Here is a 24,260-nt window from a genome sequence, read left to right as displayed (position 1 = left end):
AAGATTTTTGAGCTCTTTATACATTCCGATATTAATGCCCTATCTGAGAAGCAGGTGGCAAAGACCTTCTCCCTTTGTATAGTCCTTGTCTTCACACTCTTAATCATTTTCTTTGCTATGCAGAAGCTTTTTAATTTGATGTAATCCCTTTTGTTAACTTTTGGGTTTATTTCTCATGATTTAAGAGTCTCATTTAAGAAAGCTGTTTCCTCCAACATGTTGGACATTTGGGCCTACATTTTTTTCTAGAAGTTCCAGAGTTGCTGATGTAATTCTTTGGTTTTTGATCCCCTGTGAAGTGACTTTTATGCAGAGAAGAAATAGGGATCAACTTCATTCTTTCACACATAGATATCCAGTTTTTCCAACACCATTTGTTAAAAATATCTTACCTAATGTATATTTTTGGCACTTTTGTCTAGTATCAGATAACTATATATTTATGTGAGTTTGTCTCTGTGCCTTTTATTCTATTCAGTTGGCTTTCAATTCTGTTCTACTATCAGTACCATTCTGTTTTTCTTATAATATCTCTCTAGTATAATTTGAGATCTGATATTGTGATACTTCCAGCATTGCCCCTTTTGCTTAGGGTTATTTTGACTATTCTGGGTCTCTCATTCTTAAATGTATTTGGGAACTGATATTCCTAATTCTGTGAAGAATGTCTTTGGTATTTTGATGGGGATTGCATTGAATCTTTCTAATGCTTTGGTAGTGTTGCCATTTTGACGATATTAATTCTGCCTATCCAAGAACATGGAATGTCCCAGTAAAATATTCATTCAGAATTGAAGATGAAAAAAAAAACTTTCATGATAAGAATAAAAGAATTCCTAACTACACAATCTGCACTATAAAATATGATCAGTGAAATTTCACGAAGAAAAATAAAAAAGAAAACCAGCATAGGGTTGAATTTCACGAGAAGAATGGCCAATTAAAGGAGAATTAAGTCTGAATTAAGCATTAAAATAAACCATAACAATAGAAACAATAATAATATATATAATATTGAATATTAATAGTCTAAACTCTTCAATGAAAAGACACAGATTGGCAAATTGGATTAAAAAACAAGACCTAACAACATGTCATTTGCAAAAGAATCACAAATACAGACATTCACAGACTGAAAAATGAAAGGAGGGTAAAAGATATACCATGCAAATAGTAAACAAAAACAAAGACAGCTATTCTTATATCAAACTAATTGGACTCCGAACCAAAATTAATCAGAAGAGATAAAAAAGGACACTGGTTAAAGAAATCATCCCACAGCAAGATATGGAAAAATATTTTACATTTTTATTCTATAAAAGGCATAAGAAAAAATTGGGACGTAATCTACTATTTAAAAGATTAAATAGTAGATTTCAATACCTATTGAAAAATTTAAAATTAGGTAGTTTTAACCAAGAAAATATAAAGAGAGAAGAAAAATTTAAAATACAACTAGATAGCTATATAGATGATAGATAGATAGATAGATATAGATAGATGAAAAATGACAGTTTCTATAGATAAAATTTTATTTACTTTCATGTGGCAAAAATTTATTTAACTTTTTTAAAAAGGAAAACAATTATTTAAGATTTAAAACATTAAATCTTAATATAGATGTTTTGTGAATCGAGTGCTAACTGGATGGGAAGGAGTGGGGATCATTTGGAGTTTCTTCATAAACATACTCAGAGTTTTGGCTGGGATCAGCAGAGCCTGTGGTCCAGCTGGTCAGCATGTTGCCTTTCTTTTTGTCTTGAGCTTGCTTACCTCAAAACAGCCTCTTGGTGGTCAATATCTCCTAGAGTGTTACATTGGGCAAGTTCATTAGTTTGGTTTTTTTCTTTGCTTTTATACCTACTTGCAGAAGTACAGTTAATCTTATTTGCATACTTTAAAATTATGATGTCAACTTACTGAGATTTTTTAATAGGAAAGAATCAAAGTGTTTCATAACATTTTTAAATTTTGTACTCCACCTTCTGCCTTTTGTCCACAAATTATCACTAGTCTTTCAACATGAAAACTGCATTCACTCCATCCAAAGATTCTTTAAAACAATCTCAACCCATTGTACTAATTTCAAGTCAGAGGTCCAGGATCTCTTTATTTAAATCAGAGCTAAGTTTAATTGAGTTTCCTCTGGCATTGTTTTTCTATGTTACTTTTTCAAGTTCAGTTTCTTTCTATCAAAAGATCTGTTAAATAAAGGACAAATTGTATGTCCTTCATACTCCCTGTGTAATGAGGAAGCAGAAATACCAGAGCTGCAGTAGAAGTCCCATGCAAAAAGGGTTGGACAAGAAGCAGCTTGTAATCACTGTCCACAGATAATCACAAATCCAGATAGATAATGTCCTTTCTTCATTAATTTTCCTTGATTAAAGAGCACTCTTATTGTCTGGGAGCTTGTTCTCCCATTCTTGATCTATCCTTTGACTCAAGTCCTCTTTTCCATAAGTGGCAATTTACATTCTTCAGCCTCTTTCTGCTCACAAAAGGTTTGAGGTCTGAAGGCTCTTATCATTTGGCATTCTTTATCTGTATTATTCCAGGTTCATGGTGTTTCCATCAATAAAATTATTTTTTTTAAATAACTTTATAGGTCTACTATGATTTGACTAGAGAAACACTGGGTTAGATAGATTTCCTTGAAATAGAGTATTTCTCTATTTTGGGTTCCCGTGAGTCCACTAAGGAACATTCACATTACAATCCTCAGTAGTCCTTACAACTCTATAGTTGGCCTAACATCTCATCAGGTTTCAGCTTCCATTGAGGAACCTATTATATATCTTCCACCTTGGATGTATCTGAGACCTTGGCAAAAGCCTCATCTTTAACTTGAGGCCATTCTACATTGGTAATACTCTCAAATTTATGTTTGCCCGAGTCATTTGCCATCTGGAAAGACACAGCATGAATAATAGTTTTGTCATTAAATACAGAAAGCCCTGTCACCTTTATATTCACTCTGCATTCTATTGGAAAGATGATTTATTATTTGGCTCATGGTTAATTTATATCCTATGTTACATAAGAAATAAGTTGGCATATTTTCCCCAGAAATCTCCTTGGTCAGATCCATCAGTTCATCCAGACCTACTTTCTCTCTTCCATGCAACTGCATGAAATTGTTGTAATAAACTTTCCAAGACAACAGTCAAAGGCATTCCTTTCTTCTACAGTCTAATAATATATTTTCACAATAAGTTCTCATTACCACTTTTGTTCAGGTTTGCTGGACTTCTGCTGACCATTCTTCAAGGCCATTTCATCTCCTGTCACTTGGAAGCAAAGAAATGACACATAGCAGTGTTTCTTATGACATTGCACATATCCTCAGAGATGACGTTAGGTTCTGATTATTTTTATTACATAACAAACTATTTTGTTTCTTCTAATTTGCAAATTTACTTACAGAAATTTTCATTATTTTCTTTGTTATTTTGATGTTTCAGAAACTCTAATATTCTTTTTATTGCTTATATCAATTGCTTCTTCAAGTGCACTGTCCTTTTTTTTTTTCCAATTGCACTTACCAGGTTTTAATTAAAGAATCAATTGATGACACTAGTTTATTTTTTTTCTATTTTAATAATTTATGCTTTCCATTCTTTTCATCATGCTCTTCCTTCCTGTTCTGTTCTTAGTGGCTCTCTTTATAACAAAGAAGACATTTGGCATTTGTTTTTTAGGGCTTGGCTAACTTCACTTAGCATAATCTGCTCTAATGCCATCCATTTCCCTGCAAATTCAATGATTTTGTCATTTCTTAGTGCTACATAATACTCCATTGTGTATAGATGCCACATTTTTTTTTATCCATTCATCTATTGAAGGGCATCTAGGTTGGTTCCACAGTCTAGCTATTGTGAATTGTGCCACTATAATCATTGCTGTGGCCGTATGGAAATCGTAGGAGACCTTCAATGATACACAAAATTATAAGAGATTATGAGGGGCAAGGGGGAGGGGGGAAAAAGGGAGAGAATTGAACAACAGCAGAGGAGGTAGAGAGGGAAGATGGGAGGGGAGGGGAGGGGAGTGGGGATAGTAGGGGATAGGAAAGGTAGCAGAATACAACAGTCACTAATATGCCATCATGTAAAAATGTGAGTATGTAACAGATGTGATTCTGCAATTTGTATTTGGGGTAAAAAAGGGAGTTCAAAACCCAATTGAGTCAAATGTATGAAAGATGATATATCATGAGCTCTGTAATGTTTTGAAAAATCAATAAAAAAAATTTAAAAAAATAATTTATGAACTTGTTTTTATTATTTCTTCATTCCAATTATTTCTATTTTAATGTGCTGTTGTTTTAGAAGTTTTTGAGATAGATGTGCATACCAGATGTTTTTAAGACTTATGTAAAAATATGCCAATTTCAACTATAAATTTCCTTCAAGGCACAGGAGTCTGTTCATAGTTTTGTTATTATTTTCCATTCAGTCCAAATCTAATCTAATTTTTTTTTGTACCAGGGATTGAATTCAGAGGCACTTGACCACTGAGTCACATCTCCAGTCCTATTTTGTATTTTATTTAGAGACAGAGTCTCACTGCATTGCTTAGCTCTTCACTGTTGCTGAGGCTGGCTTTGAACTCTGAGATCCTCCTGTCTCAGCCTCCTGAGCCATTGGGATTACAGGTGTACACCACCTTGCCCACCTCAAATCTAATCTAATTTTAGTACTATTTTTTTAATCCCTAAATTTTATGAAAATGAATTGGTTAATCTAAAAACACACTTAAGCTATGCTCTGATTCCTAAATTAGTCTTTTGCTCTGTCTTATAAGTAATATTATATTATATTACATTATGGAGTAACAAAAGCTATCTTTAATGATGTTCTAAGAAAAGAAAATGAAGCTTGAGGGAATTCTTTAATATTTAGACCAGACCCTCTTAGTTTAATTCCATCTTCTAGTTTAAAATGAACTCTTTGCAAGATTGTATTGCTTCCAAAGCAAATAAGATGTAGAAATTGTCCTTAAAGAAAGAGACAACCAACATCTTTGTTCATATATTAAAATCCATTTAGGAGACCCTAATCATTATACAAAATACATATATGAAGATGTGGATTTGGTGTCAACATACCTTATATATAATCAGAGATATGATAAATTATGGTATAATGGTGTATTAAGAATTGTAATGCAAAAATAAATAAATAAATAAATTTTTAAAAAGAAAAAAATCCTTTTAAGAAAATAGCAGTGTATGAGAGTAGAAGAGATACATGATCCAGTTTGACTTTAGAAATTTGCCTCTTCCTTTCTTTCACAGCATTTGCAACAAATCGTAATAATCATGAAGAATGAGTTAAACAGTGTCTAATGAAACTGCAGGTTCTGTTGATTAAATAGGCTTAATTATTTAGAGATTTATGGCCATGTTGAGAATAAATATGTTTAAATCACATTAGCATCATCATTGTAATGTAATTCAAATTTGTACAAATAAGTAAATACCTGCTAGTTCCTATTCCCATTACCAAATTCATCAGTTGAAATTCTATTCTGTAGGAAAAAAAGTCTTCATATTTGCATCCAAGAAATAATAATTATGCCTGTATTCAGAAGACAAATTCTTTTCACTAGAGGTAAAGAGCAGGTTTCATGCTGGCAAGTGATTTTCTTTATGATGCCTCACTATTAAATTTAAAATAAATTGTTAGATTAAAGTTCACATTTAAAGTGCCTGGGGGGAAAGCATCACAGTTCTTATTCAAGAACATCATCCTTTGTAGTCAGGTGTGTAATGATGCCAGATTTTGTTGAAACAAGCTGGCAGGTCATTCATTATATGAGGGTGCACATTTACTCTTTAAGAAACTCTTGAATGTGCCTGCATAGGATCCAACTAAGAAGAAGCCAAATCATGAGAAGAAGAACTATAAGAGCATTTCCCAATGAAATTAGTGATTATGATACTGAAACATGCTGTATTTGAAAAAAATGATTTTGTTATGTATAAACATATATATGTGTTTTACACATTTGTGCACATAAGGCATGTGACATACCTTTTCACTTGGCCATTTTTCAAATTTAAAGCAGTCTGCTTTCATTTTTGTCTTACAACCTAGCAAATTTTTGGCTATGTTCCCAGTTCTAGTATAAACCTCATTTCCTATGTCAGATTTTTTTCACAAATTCTATCAGGAGTATCTCTATAGCTGCACATTCATAGCACTTTATAATTATCATTTATTACTTCACTTATTATCAAATATATATTATTGAATATATACCATCTGTCAAGTAGATACAGCAATGGATACAGTAATGAATAAGACCTATTATCCTTTCTAAGAAAGATTAGATTTTTTTGAGAATATATCAAAGAAAATAGACATAGTTACAATAATGATATCACATATATTTTGTGTTCATCTATGTAGCTTCTTTAGATCATGAGCCACTTCAAAAATGGGTTTTATTAACTGCTGTGTTATCTCTATCCTTTCAACATCTAGAAAAATGTCAGATGAATAGTTATTGTTCACTAAATTTGCTGAATCTTATTGACAGAGATAGACTATAAATTTTAGATAGGCACATCCTAATATGACATAATCATAAATTCCAATTGGTAAGAGTGTCCACATAAGTGTGACTGATATTACTTATAGGTGGGTAATTGCCTACAAGGCATGATGTTGAACCTGGGAACCACCTTCATCTTTTAAACTTAGGACTGGGCACTAGACTTAGGACAATTAGAATTAGTTAGTAGGAAAAAACAAACATTTTCACCTCAAGTAAAATGAAAAATGCAAATTGTAATTAGAGTGTGACTTTGACATATAACTTGTAAAATGTGACATCAGATTTTTCATTAAGTAGTACCATGTAATAGAGGACCATAGAATAAAATGAACCAAACTAATATAGAGGCTTCCGATTTCCTTAAAGTCAGTCTTACATTTCAATTTAAAACAATCAAACATTATATAGCTGTTATATCAGTATGCCTACGGATAGTTATATATAGAATAAATGCTTTGAATTCATTTTTTTCAGTGTAGTGTTTTTGGGTTTGCATTGGTATGGTTAAGTATCAGAAGATTTATAATATGTAACCTCAGAAGTATAATCCTATCAAGGAAGTAAAGGAAGACATAGCCCATTGATAAACAATCAGTGCATCAATTGGTGTGCCTGTACCATGTGGAATAATATATAAAGTGTTTTTCACTATCATATTCTCTAATTCATGGACATTACACAGGAACCAGGGTATACAAAAGACTCAGGCTGTTTTGTTTACTTTTAGGTTCTTGAGTCTTGTAAGACTGGAAGACACCGCACCACAAGACACAGATCACCAAAGAGGTTTCCGCTTTATTACCAAAGGCTGTGTGTTTATATAGGTCTAAGAGAGGTTGCAGGGCTGAGATAGATAACAGGTTGCCCATTTATTGGCAAGCTCTTCCATATGTCAGTTCCGGAGCCCAAGAAGTTAATTCTAATTGGGGCTAAGGCTTCCCACCAGCAGGGTTTGAACATTGGTGCTGGCAGGAATGTTTCTCGCCAGTGAAAGAAACAAAGAGGAGAAAGAGGGTCCTTAGATGCCATGCTGGGGTTTTCCTCTGGGGTGCTGCTGCCGTTATATGTTTTCCCAACATTCTTCCCTTTTTGTTTTCTTAGGAATTGGGGCATCATTGGTCATATCTAGCTGCTTCCAGCTGTGCAGGGATGGCATAGGGCCTAGATGGGGAAGTGGAGGAATGTTCCGGGAGCAGGTCTGGGGATATCATGGCAACCAGAAATAAAACCCAGTGGCTATAGACAGCTACTTCCATAGGGGTGAAGTCTATGAAAGTTCCCTGAAACCACAAGTCCTCGATGGCATCGAACCAGTCCTGGATGGAGGAGATTGTTGGTATCAGCCACTGGTCCTGTAACAGAGACTCCAGGAAATACTGGAAGCGTTGCCTTGACATGGCATCACCAGCACCTGAAGAAGATCAGAGTGAACAAAAACAGGATGAAGATAAAAATTAAAGCAAATGTCAGTTTTTGGCAGAAGTTCCATGGGGGACTGACAGAGAAGAGGCCAAGGGCCATGAGGAGGCTTAAAAGGACATAAAGGCTCAAGAATCCAGGATGGCAGATTAAGAGGTTCTCCGGGCTCGTTGTCTCCCATTGCCCGATGTCCGTTGCATTCCAACGAGCCTGGTAGTGAGCTTCAGCAATGAGTGAGCTGTTCTCTTGAAGATGTTGGGGGTTCATTGGTCAGAGGCCGGTAGTACCTAAGCAGAGGCTTGTTGAAAATTTGGTTAGAGATCTTCCGTAACTGGCCCTGTAGGAAGCGAAGCAGACAGGGCAGGAACAGACACATCAGGAAAAGAAGACATAATGGGCCCTAAATTGGAAGTGGGCTAAAAAGAAGGTGGCAAATGGGTTTTGGTTTGGTGGATTTTTCAAAGAGGTAGCCAAGTCGGTGAGCTTGACTACATTAGTTTCCACAAGGCCTGATTCCTTGATGTAGTAACAGCATTCTTCCCTCAAGAAAAGACAGGGTCCACCTTTTTCGGCTGTGAGTAAGTCTATAGCTCGTGGATTTTGAATAGTAACTTGAGCCAAGGATGTGACCTGCTTTTGTAAAGATGCTAGAGATTCTGCCATAGAAGTGAGCACTTCTTCAAGTTTAGAACTTAAGTCCTGTACAGCCCACAAGGAGTGTCCTAGAGCTCCACCAGAAATTCCTTCTCCCGCCGCAGATACAGCCAGTGAGAGACCCACCAGTATTGGAAGGGAAGCAGCCCGCTTATTCTGCACTGGGGGAGACAAGAGGGCCTGCACTTCAGCTGGGATATAGAGAGTCAATAGTGGGACAAGCGTCACCAGTATACATGGGTAGAGGTGTTGGTGAATAAGATAGTGATGAGAGAAGCATTACACCAGAAGAATGAGCCAGGTGGTGCATAGAGAGTGAAGTTAAAGGTGATGTTAGAGTGGCAAAACTTTGACTGGGAGACACCCAAGCCCAGGAGGCAGCACCAGGGAATCACAGTATGGTTAGACTCCTCGGGCTCCCATAATGGAGCGTCGGGTGAAAGGGTTCGGAGAGAACGGCAGGCAGATGGAGTGGAGAAATTTGAGAGGTCAGAAGCAGAGAAATTCAAGGGAACCACTGCAAGCAAAGTCAAGTCAGAGAGGCGCATAAGTAGCAATCAGTTGGTGTGATGGCAGGGAGGGTTAGATTTAAGAAGTTTAAAGTTTCAGTAAGTAGTCGTAGCCATGAATTCTGTGGTGGACTCCCAACATTAGGCTCATATGAATCCTGTATGGAGTCTAACAACTGCTGTTCGGAATGCTTTATGTCATTAGAGATTATAGCTACTGAGGGCTGGGAGGGTTGAAGCTCTCGGGAGATGGAGATGGAGCCACAGGGGGTGGGAGAGGATATATCACAGTAGAAGGAAGCATTTACCCCAGAAGTCCAGCGTGGATGGTTAGGGTCAGTGATAGCACATTGATAGCCCCCCAAGATCAATCTGAAATTTCCAGCGCAGTAATTCCTGATGCATGCATGTGGGTTATGAACGTTACATGACCGGTAGGGGCATCCCCCATAGATTTCGGGCCACCATTTGCAGTAATCCTCCGTCTGATCATATAAGAAGCAAAGGTAAGGCCTAGTGGCTATTTTTAAAAGTTCAGAATTCTGGTAGGAGAGGGGAAGGAAGATAGATGCATTACATCCCGTAGGGGCAAAATCGACTGAAGATACTAGGCAAGTGTAACGAGGATATATGTCTCGTTACATATGCCTTGGACATATGTCTCTCTGACTTTGAATCTCCAAGTATCATGGTGGAGTATGGGCGGTTACACAAGACAGGCGAAGCTTTAGAGGATAGTTAGGATGTGGAGAGCAGGAGTAAAGGGGAGGTCTAGGAGGTGACTCTTAAGGCTCCTCTGGGGTAGTCTTGTCATCAGCAGGTGGGGCGGCCTCCTGGTGATATGACTTCAACAGGATTCCTCAGTTTGATCTGCTATGAAGCATAGCATTGCTGAACATAAGTGGGATGAGGTGGCCCAGTTGAATCCAGTAACATTAAGGGCCTGATTAGTCAGTGAAATGCCATTTACCTTGGCCCATAGACTGAGAGTGGATGGTGCCATCCTGTTGCCATGTGGCTTGGATATAGAGGCACCATCTGTGGGTTGGGAAAGAAGCTTGAGAGAGATTAATGATTAGTAATAGGAGAGGGTTGGTGAGAAACTTTGAGTTTGGTGGGTCCCAGCATGGTGGAAATTTGACTGTATGGGGTCCTGTTTGGTGAGGTTTTCAACGACTGAGAATGTAGCTCTCAAAGTAAGACTGCATCACCCGGTTGAAGAGGGTCCGATTTAATTCCCGATTGTGCTGGAACAGAAGTAACAGATGGTGCAGGAAGACACCAGTGTGCGTGTTCTCTTAGGAGTTTGTATAGAAGCATGAGATAGGGCAGGTGGGACACAAGGAGGAGTGACAGGAAAGTTTTAGTTGATTAAGAAAGGCGTCCATAGAACAGCTCAAAGGGGCTAAGGCCTGAGGGGGCTCTAGGGGTTGCCTGAATTTGGGTGAGGGCCAGTGCTAAAAGATTGGGCCAGGACAGTCTGAGTTCAAGCAAGTTTAGTGAGAAGATCCTTGAGAATGCCATTAGGCCTCTCAACCTTACCCAAGGATTGGGGTTAGTGGGGGATGTGGGGCCTCCAAGTGCTGTTAAGGCCTTTGGAAACTAGTTAAACAATCTGAGAAGTGAAGGCTGGACCATTGTCTGACTGGATGGAGGCAGGAAGTTTGAACCTAGGAATGATCTGCTCAGTGGGGATGGAGGCCACAGTGTCAGCAGTTTCCGATGGTGTCAGCAGTTTTCCTGGAGGTAGGGAAGGCTTCTATCCAATTGTAAGAGAGTGCTATCCCCAAATTACAAACAGTTAAATCCTGTGTCAAGGCCTGACCAAAGTGGTAGGGACTGTCCCTGAAGCCTTGGGGTAGGCCTGTCCATGTCAGCTGTTGAAACCTAAAGAATGTAAGGTCTTCCCAGGTGAAGGCAAAGAGGTAATAAGAGTCAGGATGCAGAGGCACTGTAAAGAAGCCAGCTTTAAGATCCAGGACAGTAAAGTGAATGGTCAAAGGGGGATATGAGAAAAAAAAGCATGAGGGTTGGAAACCGAGTGGATAGGAATAACTGCCCCATTAATTAGGCAGAGTTCCTGGACTAAGTGATAGGCTCCGGAGGGTTTTCGCACAGGCAGTATGGGGGTGTTGCAGGGGGAGTCATGTGGAATAAGGAGTCCCTGGGCCAGCAATCTGTGTATAATGGGCTTAAATCCCTCCCTATGGGTTTTGGAGATAGGAAATTGGGAACACAAGGAAGTTTAGTTTGGTGTTTCAGCTGGGTATGGACTGGCTTGTGGTGGGAGGCAATAACCAGCATGGAGATGTCTCAGACCTAGGGATCAGGGGGCAATGGCACAGTAGGTACTGTCAGGTCATTAGAGAGGGTAAGAGTTAAAGGCCAAAAGAGATGGGTGGTAGTATTCTTGGGGTGTAATTGGAGGGTGGCTCCTAATAATTGGAGAACATCTCTGCCTAGGAGAGGAACTGACAGGATGGAATGACCAGAATAGTGAGTGAATGGGTGTCCCTCCAGGGCACAGGCCAGCTTTACAGTTCTGTTTGGGGAGAAGGGTTTGTTATCAATCCCCATAATTGAGACCTGGGAAGGAAACAGAGGCCTAGAATGGGCAGGCAAGACAGAATAGGTAGCCCCTGTGTCCACAAGGAAGGTTATGGACTTACCCGTTGCCTGGAGCATTACCCTGGGCTCGGAGAGGGCTGAGGGGGTCTTTGAATCTGGGCTTCTTCAGTCTTCTGCAAACCCCAAAAGTTCAGGAGAGGGAACTGCCTGACTAGTCATACCCCCTACGTAGAGGCAACGAGGAAGGGCCAGCCAGGCGCAATCAATCTTCCCATGTCCTTTATGCTTACAGGTGGGGCATGGCCTGGAAGGAGGCCATGAGTTTGGGCATTGGCGAGCCCAGTGACCTTCGCATCCATATTTGAGGCAAGCCTCTGGTGGAGAGGAATGCTGGTTCCCCTCTGAAACTTTTGCTGGAGATGTAGGCCTCAGGGCTGCTGTCAAGTTTGGGGTGTTACCTTCTTTTCTGCAATGGAGCCTGCTTTAAAAGCCATTTTCACCAGATCTCAGACAGGGGTCTGATAGTCCTCCTCAGCTCATTTGAGCTTTTTCTAATATCATGAGCTGATTGAGTAATGAAATGGGTTGCTAACACTGTAGCCCTGATGGGAGACTCAAGATCTAGCTTAATGTATTTGGTTAGGGCCTCTGTAAGGTGGTTGAGAAATAAGAATAGATTTTTATCAGGGTTCTGGGTAATGTCCTTCAGTTTATCAAAGTTAACTACCTTATTAGAAACTGCTTGCCTGTAGTCCCATTTAGGTTCAGTTATGGGACGTGCACTTGGACTATCCCTTCAGCACCAGCTACTTCCCTGACAGAACAAAGAAACTGTGAGTTATCTGATAAGAGGGATCAGTGAGGCACTGACAGGAGAAGAGAGGGATGAGTGGCAGGGGGAAGGGCTTATCAGTAGAAGAAGTGAGCAGAGTCGGGGGAGGGGGAGAGGCTCCAAGGGATCTGGAGATCCCACCCATTGCAGCGAGGTGGGACCCATTCTGCCTGCCCATTGGAACCAGGCGGCAAAGGGAGGGGTGCGTGAGTTGGGGGCTTGCACGAAAGCTGCTGTGGCGCAAGGAAGGTGAAGGATGGCGGCTCGCACTCCCCCCCCCCCCCGCTGAGGGCACACTACGAGCCTGTTTCGCTCGATGCACCGGGAAGGTGGAGCACCAGCGCACGTGTCTGGTGGCCAGGCAGACTAGAAGTGCGCAGACAGAGCCACGGTCAGCGGTCAGCAGTGGCTGCGGGGAATGGAGGGGATGTGGATGGGAGGAAAAGGAGGGGGAAGTGCACAGGCAGGGCATGGAGGGGAAAGTTGGGAACAGAGAACAGAAGGCATGACGGGGAGGCCTGGGAACTCTTTCTACCCTTTCAGTCACCAGGGATAGTTAAAAGGTCCTGGAGCAAATTTGGATCTAAAGAGCCTTCTGGAGGCCAATGATTGTCATTATCTAGCGGATATGTGGGCCAATCTTGGGTACAGAATCTGATAAAAATTTGGGGCTTGAGGTCTGGGGAGAGAGAGAGACTAGCAAAATTCTTAAGGAGACACGTGAGTGGTGAGGTTTCTGGTATAGACGGGGAGGCACCCATAGTTAGAGAGTGGAGGAAGGGACAGAAGAGGGAGAAAAAGAATTAACCCGGGGGCTGGGGATGTGGCTCAAGCGGTAGCGCGCTCGCCTGGCATGCGTGCGGCCCGGGTTCGATCCTCAGCACCACATACCAACAAAGATGTTGTGTCCGCCGAGAACTAAAGAATAAATATTAAAAAAAAAAAAAAAAAAAAAAAAAAAAGAATTAACCAGGGCCGTAGGAGCTTCCTGGAAGCGAAGAGCAGATGGAGGGTCACATGGGCATCCCCGAAGTGACCAGTCCACTGCGAGTAGGCACAGAGGGCACAGCTTGTTCGTCACCAACAAAGTGCAGTCTGTGTGACCCTGTAAGGTCCAGGCCGAGAGCCACCTGACGTCAGGAAAATTTTTCCACCGGAATGAGAGAAAGTCAAGGAAGGAAAGACAGAGCCCCAGCAGAAGTTCAGCTCCGGGCTGAACACAGCTCTGGCGGGGGGGAGGAAGAGACCAGGGAGCCTCTCTTGCGTAAACCTAGAAGTGAAGCCAGATTTAAAATTAGGTAGTCAGTGTAGTTAGGTAAATCGGGTCTAATATCGAGTGAAATCTAAAATGGAGGCCATGCTAAGAATGACTCAGGGAAAACACAGGACAACTCATGGAATGTTAATGAAGTTCCGAAGAGGCCCTAGGCCAAAGTCCACCTCAAAGAAGTATTAATGAACAGCCCCCAGCAGATTTGGAGATAGCCCATCCCAAAAAAGTGTTAATGAAGTCCTTCCTGCTCAGACTTCTTTGGCCCACCTGCGTCCCACCCCTCAGGCCTTCCCACCTACATTCCATCACTGAAAGAACTATAAAAAGGGGAGACAACAGCCCTTCCATGGATTCCACCTCTTGGGTCCCCTTCTTCCTCCAGGAGAAGTCTTTTCTGCTGTCCTTTAATAAACTTCTAATTTCTACTCTGACCTTGCCTCGGCGTGCTTCTTTGGTGTTATTCTTCAACATTGGGGAAGCAAGAACTTGTCACCGGTCAACAGCGGTAACAGAAGCCTCACTCCTCAAAGGGAAGAGGGTCGCCATAGGGTCCACTAAGACCCACTAAGTGGAGTGCATTCCCTCCTCCCTACTGGGCGTCAGGAAAGTGCCAGAGGATCACGGTCTATTCTCCAGCTGCTAACCTGAAGGGAGTTGGCAAGCCGGGGAGGGGGAACCTTACCTAGACCAATCAGTGGTGAGTGCAGGAAGCCCGTGCCCATAAAAACAGACAAGGGCTAAATGTGTCATTGGTGATGGCGGTTGCAGAGACTGGGCTCGGTTTGTGGAGCACACTGTCTCCCGGGTTTTGGCACCACTGTAAGACTGGAAGATGCCTCACCACAAGACACAGATCACCAAAGAGGTTCCACTTTTTTTTTTTTTTTTTTAGTTATCAGCGGACACAACATCTTTGTTGGTATGTGGTGCTGAGGATCGAACCCAGGCCACATGCATGCCAGGCGAGCGCGCTACACTTGAGCCACATCCCCAGCCAAAGAGGTTCCACTTTATTACCAAAGGCTGTGTGTTTATATAGGTCTAAGAGAGGTCGCAGGGCTGAGGTAGATAACAGGTCGCCTGTTTATTGGCAAGCACCTCCATATGTCAGTTCTGGAGCCCAAGAAGTTAATTCTAATTGGGGCTAAGGCTTCCCACCAGTAGGGTTTGAACATTGGCGCTGGCGGGAATGTTTCTCGCCAGTTAAAGAAACAAAGAGGAGAAAGAGGGTTGTTAGACGCCATGCTGGGGTTTTTCTCTGGGGTGCTGTGCTGTTATATGTTTTCCCAATAAGTCTGAGCTGCTTTTTATGGCAGATTTTACCAAGGTTTTGATCAACTTTATTTATATATGTAGATGACACATATATAAATTCTGCATTTGCCTCTCCTTTTTATTTAGGTACTTTCTCCAAAACTGCTTTAATGGAGATTTTTGTGGTAAATTTTCTGAACTCTTGTACATGTGAGTATATTATTATTAGGTCCTCATATCTGAAGAAAAATTGGACTATTAAATTCTAACCTTTTTCTCATACTGAAGGAAGATCCACTTTGTTCTTAGCTTTCTCTGAACTTTAGCTTTCTTGAACTTTAATCATCATTTGACATTATGAGAGAAAACAGCCCCCAAAGACAAGCCACTATTTGTAAGGAGCACAGAGCAGAAAATTAGGGCTTTGAATGTGCTAAACCGAGGCTAAAGTAACCAATTCAGGAATTCTCCTACTTCTAGACTGTATGAATATAATTTTAGTCCATTTTTATTTGTAGACAATGATGTCATTGAAAAATAATAGTATTTAATAATATGTATTCTTTTTTCTCAAGTAAATAATTACAATGTACTAATTTATTTAAGTTGATATTTTCATCTCATTTATTTTAATTCAGGGAGTTTTCTTTCTATTGTTTCAATAAACATTTCCTCCTATTGACCTTTGTTTCTTTCTAAGATCCTATTATTCTAGATTTTTAGCCCTTCTGTTTTTACTTGTCTATTTTCTATTTTTTAGCATTTAGAAAACTTTTTTTTTATGGTATATGGGATTGAACTTCAGGACCACTTAACCACTGAGTCACATCCCCAGCCCCCTTTTTATTTTTTACTTAAAGATAACATCTCAGGAATTTGATTAGGACCTCACTGAGCTACTGAGGCTACCTTTGAACTTGTGATCCTCCTTCCTCAACCTCTTGAACCCCTGGGATTACAGGCATTTTCCCCCCATGCCTAGCTAGAAAACTTTCTTATTCCTTTGTTTCTTCTTTTTTTTCTAGAAAATGTCTTAGTCTTCTCTTTTATTTAGCAACTTTCCAAACTTCAATTTTCCTCATCCATCATGTCTTTAAAAATCAGCCATTGTTTGTAATCTTTCTTCTTGTTTCTTTTTTACACTTTCTTATTTTTATATCATACTGCTAATTTTATTATTATTAATAATAATTATTATATTAGTGTATTTTCTAAATTGTTATCTTAAATGTATCTTAAAAGTGCTCCAAAAACCCATATGTTAGACATTTGGCTGACTGTCTGTGGCAAAATTGGGAGGTGTTGGAACATTTAAGAGGTAGTAACTAGTTAGAGGAAGTTAGGCCATTGAAAGTATGTCTTTGGAGTGAATAAAAATTGGGTTCCTGAACCTTTCCTTTCATTGTTGGCTTTCTTCCTCTGCCATGCACTCTTGCCAGGATGTCCTGGGCCATCAGGGGTGCAAAACAACAAGGCCAAGAAAATATAGACTAAAATCTCTAAGACAGTAAGTCAAAATAAATCTTTCTTACTTATACATTGATTTTCTCAGGTATTTTGTCACAGAGATGTAAAGCTGACTAACACATGGGCTCATTTTAAATTTGGCTTGCTCTGTTCTAATATTTCAACTTATATTGTAGCATGTGAATATGGTTATTTTGAAGTGGCTATATATCTTCTTACTTTGAGCTATACATTCAGTGGAAATGTTTCCATTATATACTGGCAGTGCATATTTGAGGAAAGCTCAACTCTAATCTATATTAGCCCAAAGGAGTCCAAAAGAAACAAATGAAGGGTCTCAGATGCCTCATAACTTTAATCAATCATCACTGTTCCTCCAATAAAACAAAACAAAACAAAAAAGATAATGCCTCAGGTTAGAGCTCATCTCAATGGAGGAGTGTTATTAAAAATAGATACTGTACAGTTTGCTATGGAAAGTGGCACTAAATTTGACAACGAATATGGAATTTGAGATTCTGTTCAATTTTATCAGCTTCTAATACGATGGGAATTCTGCAATGTCCTAATTTTAATGCAAAACATTAAAAAAGCAATGAGAAAGGAATACAACTAGAGGGACAAACTTATTTAATATATTTGTTTATGTTTGTGTGTAGATACATGAATAAAATATACAACATATGTGAATATGTACATCTATTTAAATATACACTTGATGTTGGCCAGTCTTATTTTGTCTCTATATTCACAAAAGAATAATCTTTAAATTTGTTTATCCCTATCCTCTTATCTAGTTTACCAAAATTATACTGATCTTATGAAATATATGGTTGAAATTTAATAATTTCAGATTTTTTGCAGAATTTTCACTCTGATTTTGAAATCATGGTTTTACATCTGTCTGGATACTTTGTAATTCAGGCCCAGAATGTAGCCATTAATAGGAAATCTCAACACTTTATTTAATAAGCAGCACATAATTCTTAAAACTTCCAAAGGAGAATAAGAATTCCTTCAATGAATGAAATGTGTTTGGCAGGAGGTACCCATGCTTCAAAATGTGATAGCCATCTTGGGGGCCCAACTCAAAGTTTATTTGAAATCAACAAGCCAGGCCACCTTAATTTATTTTTAATATTCAAGAACCATTAAAAGGTACTTCTTGGTGTTTAACAGTTTCTGTTCATTCTTGGCAAGGACTTCTGTTTACCATCACCTGTTTCAGGTCAGATGCAGACAAATGTAATTAACATGAGAATGTTCAATACAGAACCATAGCCACTGGCAATGTTAGACACATTTAAGTGAAAGAATAAACCTGCAAGTTAGTCTCCACATGTCAGATAAAAGGACTAGATTGCATATCTGTTGATATCAAAACACTTAGGTCATTTAAAAAAAAAGTATTTGGAACTGGATTTCAAGAGACAGAAGCTGAGAATAGAGTGGTCTTGCTTCTACTTATACCAAGTCTACTTCTCCTCTTGTTGACATATTGGAACCACTTTGCTCTAAAGAGATGATCACTGAGTTAATTATGAGAATGTGAGTACATCTGAGAGGAAACAATGATCAAACAACAAACCTTAGTTTAAATTAACTTTATTAACCATTTAAGTACCATGCATTCCCCACTACATTTTTTTTTCATTTTTTATTTCCTTTCTTCTTCTTCTTTTTTTTTTTTTTTTTTTGTTTCTGTTGGGTGCAGAGCAGGCTGAACTGTGTTGTCTGCAGGGCAGGCTGAACAGATGTTGGCTGCAAGATAGCCCATGCACTCAAACCCCCCTCTATCTGGTCCTTTATCACCTGTTTGTGTCAAGTCCCGCTCAAGGCTGAGCACTCAACCCCCCTTGGGCCAACAAGGCAGCTTGCAGACCCAGAGGCCCCATTAGATTTGGGCTATAAAAACTCCCTCCTGCCAGGCCCCCCTCTCTCTTGCTCTCTTTCTCTTGCTCTTTCTCTCTTGCTCTCTCTCTCTCTTGCTCTTTATCTTTCTTGCGTGCACTCTCTGTCTCTCTCTTGCTCTTGCTCTCTCCCTGTTCATCTCTTCTCTCTCTCTCTCTCTCTCTCTCTCTCTCTCTCTCTCTCTCTCTTTCCTTCCTTCTTTTCTCTGTTGCACTGCTGCAATAAAGATCTTTTGGTCACTCCGAGTGTTGTGGTCACTTTCCTTTCAGTTTCTTTCAGAGAAATGTTCAGTACAAGGATCAGACAATTCTGTGGCTCTGGGTTATAGTGTCAAAATGTATGTCAAAAATGTTAAAAAAACAAAAACAAAATGGACAGCTGGCGGTTTTCAGCACCAGTGATTTTATCGAACAACAAAGAGAGTCTCAAAGGTAATAATTTTCAAACTTTTACAATGGCATCAAACTACATCTGATAATTTTCTGGAAAACTAAGATAATCTCAGAGAACTCCACAAGTTTAGAAAATGTCAAAGTAATGAGAATTTAAATGAGATGGCCCAGTTATTTGCAATTAAATTATACAACAGTTATAATTTTAAGACTATAAGCTCCAAAATGCTATCAAGTAGCTTTATGAATTATAGAAGATGAAAGAGGATAAAATAATACATAGGCAATGAAAATTATTATTTCTTATCTACTTTATTTGTTAGACACAGACAGCATATGCTCGTTATAATATTTAATGAGTAAAGCTGAGCTGTCATAATCCCAGCTTCTATCTCTTCACAAAGCTGTTTATCTCATTATAAATCTAAACTCCTGTTGTTCTACTGTGGGATTCAGGCTGAGAGAATCAAATCAGTCTTGTGTGTAGTAATTGAAGCTTATGGTGGGAGCTATAGTCTGTAGATTAAGTGATATTACAAAGAAAACTGTACACAAGGAAAAGAGAATTTTACTCCTGTACTATATATTAGCATATTTGTGGGCACCCATAACATTTATAATAGCAATGCTATTTTATAATATTTTTAAAATTTACTTTAATATAGGTATTTGTAATTTCAAGGTATTTCTTTCCCTAGCAAAGAACCTCTAAGTATGCCATAAGTATGGCATAGAAAAGAATTTGAACTTCATCGGAAGGAGACATTGTTTCTTTCTTTTGTTTCTCTCTTTCTCTTTTTTTGTGCTCATTGTTTTTATACATAACTTAACAATTATTTTTGATGATGCCTTGTGAGCCAAGTTTTATATGAGGCCCTTGTTTCTCCAAGCCATAGCTTTGAATAGCTACATAAATTCTGTCAGGCTCAGTCTGCTTCTTTCATTTTTAAAAATGAGATAATATGATCAGTTTCTTCAAATTTTGAAGAGTAAAAAAAGTGAGATGCTTTGCTCCTTTGTCAAGGGTGAGATTCATTCATGCATGAATTATCAGGAGCATGGTAGTTACTAAATGAATGACCATCCATAATTCATTTACACCAACAATTGAACTTTAAAGAACCTCATTGAATTCCCTGCTCAGTGCTTGCATCCAAAAATTTTATTATTTCACTCTCTTTATTCATAGACAAGCTTTAGAAATTGTTTTGGCCTCCAAAGTCTAATTATTCCCTCATTCACATCTGAAGCCACAAAACATCATTTTACTATTTTTTTTTCCCCAGGGGCATTTGACATTTATTCACACATTCCCTCAGGGTATTTTGCAGAATTGGTGATTACATAATATCTTTTGAATGCAACAGTGAAGACTCTGGGTGTCAGTCCAGGTACTGATAGCTCCCTGCTTCCTAGGATTCTTCTCTCCCTGGATTTCATAAAAACTTCTGCCCCTCTCCATTCAACTTTTGATTTTTTTTAATCAAACTTTTTTTTGGGGGGGGGGAATAGCATTTATACAAAGAAATGGAAAGATTATTATCATAAAGTGAACACATCAAGGTTATGATTAAAAAAATTAAAAAAGAGGATTGCAAATATCTCTGAATTCATCCCTCTTCATCCTCCCATTACTATACCATCTCTTCCCCCAAAGAATCATTATCTAGACTTCTGACATGTTGGTTAATTTATCTGCTTTTAAATTTAAATCAGTAGGACCCTGGGAATTTAATCAGGCAAAGGAAAGGGAAGAGTATTATAAATGTTCTCCCATTTACTCAAGTAATATTTTTATCTTTTTTCCTTTCATTTATCCTATTTTACCCCCATTATGACTGGGCTGTATTAGGAAATCAAATTATTTTCTTTGGAATTCCATGCAGACTTATTCCTTTAATTTTATTTGACTTATTGTACATATTTTCTTTTTAACTATTTAAAAGAATAAAGTCTTGGGATCCTGAAATGGCCACCTTTTCCTAATGAGAAAAAGTTGGGGATGAGTTCAACAATAATATTTTCCCTTTTTAAAAATGAGAGTTGGTCTCAATAAATAAGCCCTTTTGTTATTTTTTTCTTATTTTTATTTCATTGAGAAAAAACCTAAATATGTGCATTTAATAATAAAGTAAAGCAGTTATATTTTATTGACTATGTATGAGATGTAATGTGTTTGTCTATATGGACAAACTGCAGATATACAGTGATGCCAGTATTCTCGGAATAATTTAAGGATTTGATTTGTAAACCCAAAATAAGAGATTTCTATTAAATAGTATATATGATTTTTAAATTTGCTTTATTCTGTCAAGAGTTTATATATTGCTGAAAAGGAATCATAGTTGCAGATAAACTTTAAGCCATACAATTTAACCTTTGTTTCAAAATTCTTTCATTTTTTCTTAGCAGTTTGAAACAGTTTAAAAATGGAAGTGTTCTCTGGCTGAAATTTTGAGTAAATTATGCCAAAGCTCTAGCATTCAGCACTTTCATTTTTTTTTCACACCAAGTTTTGTTCATGGCCCCCTCAAAACAGTTTGTAAACAACTATTTTGAACTATTAATCTGGTAATGGAAATTTTGAGGGGAGCCTGCACATTTTCAGAACTTCTCTGAACTGTAATTTTACAGTAGGATTCAGATATATTCGCCAACAGCTAAATAAACTGTCCATGGATACTTAACGCTACTGGAAGCAATCAATTGCTCTCAGTAAACGATAAGTGTCCCTCACATGGGGCTTCTGAAAGGAATCCCCACGCAAAGACACTTCGCCGGGAGAATTCCAATTTTATTGCAAAAAGCTGTGTGCTTATATAGAACTAAAGGGGAGATGGCAGGGCTTAGATAAATGGCAGGACACCCATTTATTGGCAAGTTCTTCCAGATATCAGTTCCCGCGCCCAGGAATTAGTTCTCATTGGGGCTAAGGTTCCCGCTTAGCGAGGTTCAAAATTTTAGCGCCGGCGGGAGAATTCACAAGGGCGGGAACTTTTCGCGCCACTGCAGAGAAGAAGAAGGTAGGAAGAAGAAGTCCTTAGACGCCATGTTGGGGTTTCTCTCTGGGGTATGGCTGCTGTTTACACTTTTCCCAACATTCCTCCCTTTTTGTTTTCTTAGGAACTGGGACGTCGTTAGTCAGATCCGGCTGCTTCCTGCTGGGTGAGGGCGTCGTAGGGCCTAAAAGGGGGAGTGGAGGAATGTTCGGGGGGGCAGGTCTGGGGATATCATGGCAGCCAGAAATAAAACCCAGTGGCTATAGACAGCTACTTCCGTAGGGGTGAAGTCTATAAAAGTTCCCTGAAGCCATAAGTTGTCGATGGCATCGAACCAGTCCTGGATGGAGAAGATTGTTGGTATCAGCCACTGGTCCTGTAACAGGGACTCTAGGAAATACTGGAAGCGTTGTCTGGACATGGCGTCACCAGCACCTGAAGAAGATCAGAGCGAATACAAACAGAATAAAGATAAAAATTAAAGCGAAGGTCAATTTTTGGCAGAAGTTCCATGTTGGGGGACTGACAGAGAAGAGGCCAAGGGCCATGAGGAGGCTTAAAAGAACATAAAGACTTATGGATCCAGGATGGCAGATTAAAAGGTTCTTGGGGCTCGTTGTCTCTCGCTGTCTGATGTCCGTTGCATTCCATCGTGCCTGGTAGGAAGCTTCAGCACTGAGTGAACTGTTCTCTTGGAGATGTTGGGGGTTCATCAGTCATCAGAGGCTGGTAGCGCCTAAGCAGAAGCTGGTTAAAAGTTTGATTAGAAATTTTCTGCAATTGGGTTTGAAGGAACTTCATTATGCAGGGCAAGAGAGCACAGAAAAGGAGTATCCCAATAAGGGGCCCTAAAATAGGTAGTAAGTACGTGGCAAGAGAGGATTGGAAGAACCCCGTCATGGGATTAGAGGAGGTGGGTTTGAGCAATTGGGTTGATAATTCCTGCAATTTAACAACATTTTTTTCTATTAGCCCAGACTCATTAACATAGTAGCAACATTCCTCTCTAAGGAACAGGCATGTACCCCCTTTTTCTGCAGTGAGAAGATCAATTGCTCTTCGGTTCTGCAAAGCCACTTGTGCCAATGAAGTAACTTGCCGCTGCAAGGAGCCCAGAGACTCAGCAGTGGTATCAAGTGCTTCCTGCAGTTTTTGTTGCAGGTCATTGGATGCCCATAGAGCATGACCTAGAGCTCCACCAGAGAGTCCGAGACTCGCCACTGAGGTTGTTAAAGAGAGGCCTACCAGAACCGGCAGAAAGACTGCCCTACGGGTGCGGGAAGGTAGGGCCAGCTGTCGGAATTCGGTGGGAGTATATAAAGACAGCTGAGGAACTACAGTAACCAAGAAACAGGTGCCAGAGACATTGATTGTTGAGGTGCTTAAAGACCCGTTACACCAGAGGAAATGTCCAGGTTGCATAAACGCAGGGCTTGATGGGGTGCTATAGCTTAAGGAACAAATGGGTAAAGGATTCGTTGTTGGCGGGTGGAAACAGATGAAAGGAAATGAAGTATTGGTGGAATAACTTTCCCATAGTGGGATACTTGTCACGTGTAGGGGTTGTCCTTTCTCAAAGAAATTGTAGGTTTTTTCTGAAATATTTCCTGCTGCTAATGGGACTGCTGCTAGAAGTGGATGACTAAGTGAAGCACAGAGAAAGCATTGAGAAGTAGGCACAGAAAGAAGGGTGGAGTTTAATAATCGAAGAGTTTGGTGTAGCAAATTGAGCCATGTGGGAGGGAGGCCTGAGGGGGCTGAAGGCTCTGAATCCCCTTTGGATGGGCTATGGATAAGATCTTGAAGTTTTGATTCTGACTCCTTGATGTGTTCGACTACCTGGATGGTTGCCTTAGGTGGCGTAATCAGGGTGCGGCCAACAGTCATCCACCCCGTGGGTCTGGCTGAGGTTGTCCGGGCATAGACAGCAAACTCAACATAGTCCCAACGTTTGGCCTTGGGGTCAGGTATATCTAAAGTATACCATCCATGGTTATCTGATGAAAAGCCTTTATGCCATTTTAGGTAACTAGAAGTCCATCCTACAGGGTAACCTAGTGAGTGGTAAGAATAGCTACCACGTTCATCATGGAACCTGCATGACCAATAGGGGCATCCATTATATATCTCAGGCCACCAATGGCAATAGCCTTTAGTTTGATCAAAAAGGAAGCAAATGAAAGGCCAGTTCCAGCTACCAGGGACGAAGGTCCTGGAAGGTGACAATTTTAGGGAAATAGAGGTGCAGTTGTGGATGAAGCAAGTAGTTGTATCCACTTCGCGGACCTTCAGCATGCCATGTTCTGAGTATCGTTCCCTAAGAGTGAACAGATACATTGTAGGAGAGGAGGGTAAAGACCGATCCCGACAGAGCACAGAAAATAAGCAGAGCACAAAAAACAAGCAGAGAGAAAAGAC

The 24,260-nt window shown here is 39.6% G+C and overlaps 1 protein-coding gene across 1 annotated transcript; it reads right to left on the bottom strand.

Annotated features, from left to right (window-relative positions):
• Positions 1-22,511: 22,511 nt before the first annotated feature.
• Ervfc1 (endogenous retrovirus group FC1 Env polyprotein) lies at positions 22,512-24,179 on the bottom strand. The gene has a single exon (XM_077799102.1). The coding sequence runs from the start codon at positions 24,177-24,179 to the stop codon at positions 22,512-22,514; it is 1,668 nt and encodes a 555-aa protein (XP_077655228.1).
• Positions 24,180-24,260: the final 81 nt, after the last annotated feature.

Source organism: Urocitellus parryii, chromosome 5 (assembly GCF_045843805.1).
Source record: "Urocitellus parryii isolate mUroPar1 chromosome 5, mUroPar1.hap1, whole genome shotgun sequence".
NCBI lineage: Eukaryota > Metazoa > Chordata > Mammalia > Rodentia > Sciuridae > Urocitellus > Urocitellus parryii.
Note: the sequence above shows the minus strand (reverse complement) of the source record. Positions and strands in the feature narration are given on the sequence as shown.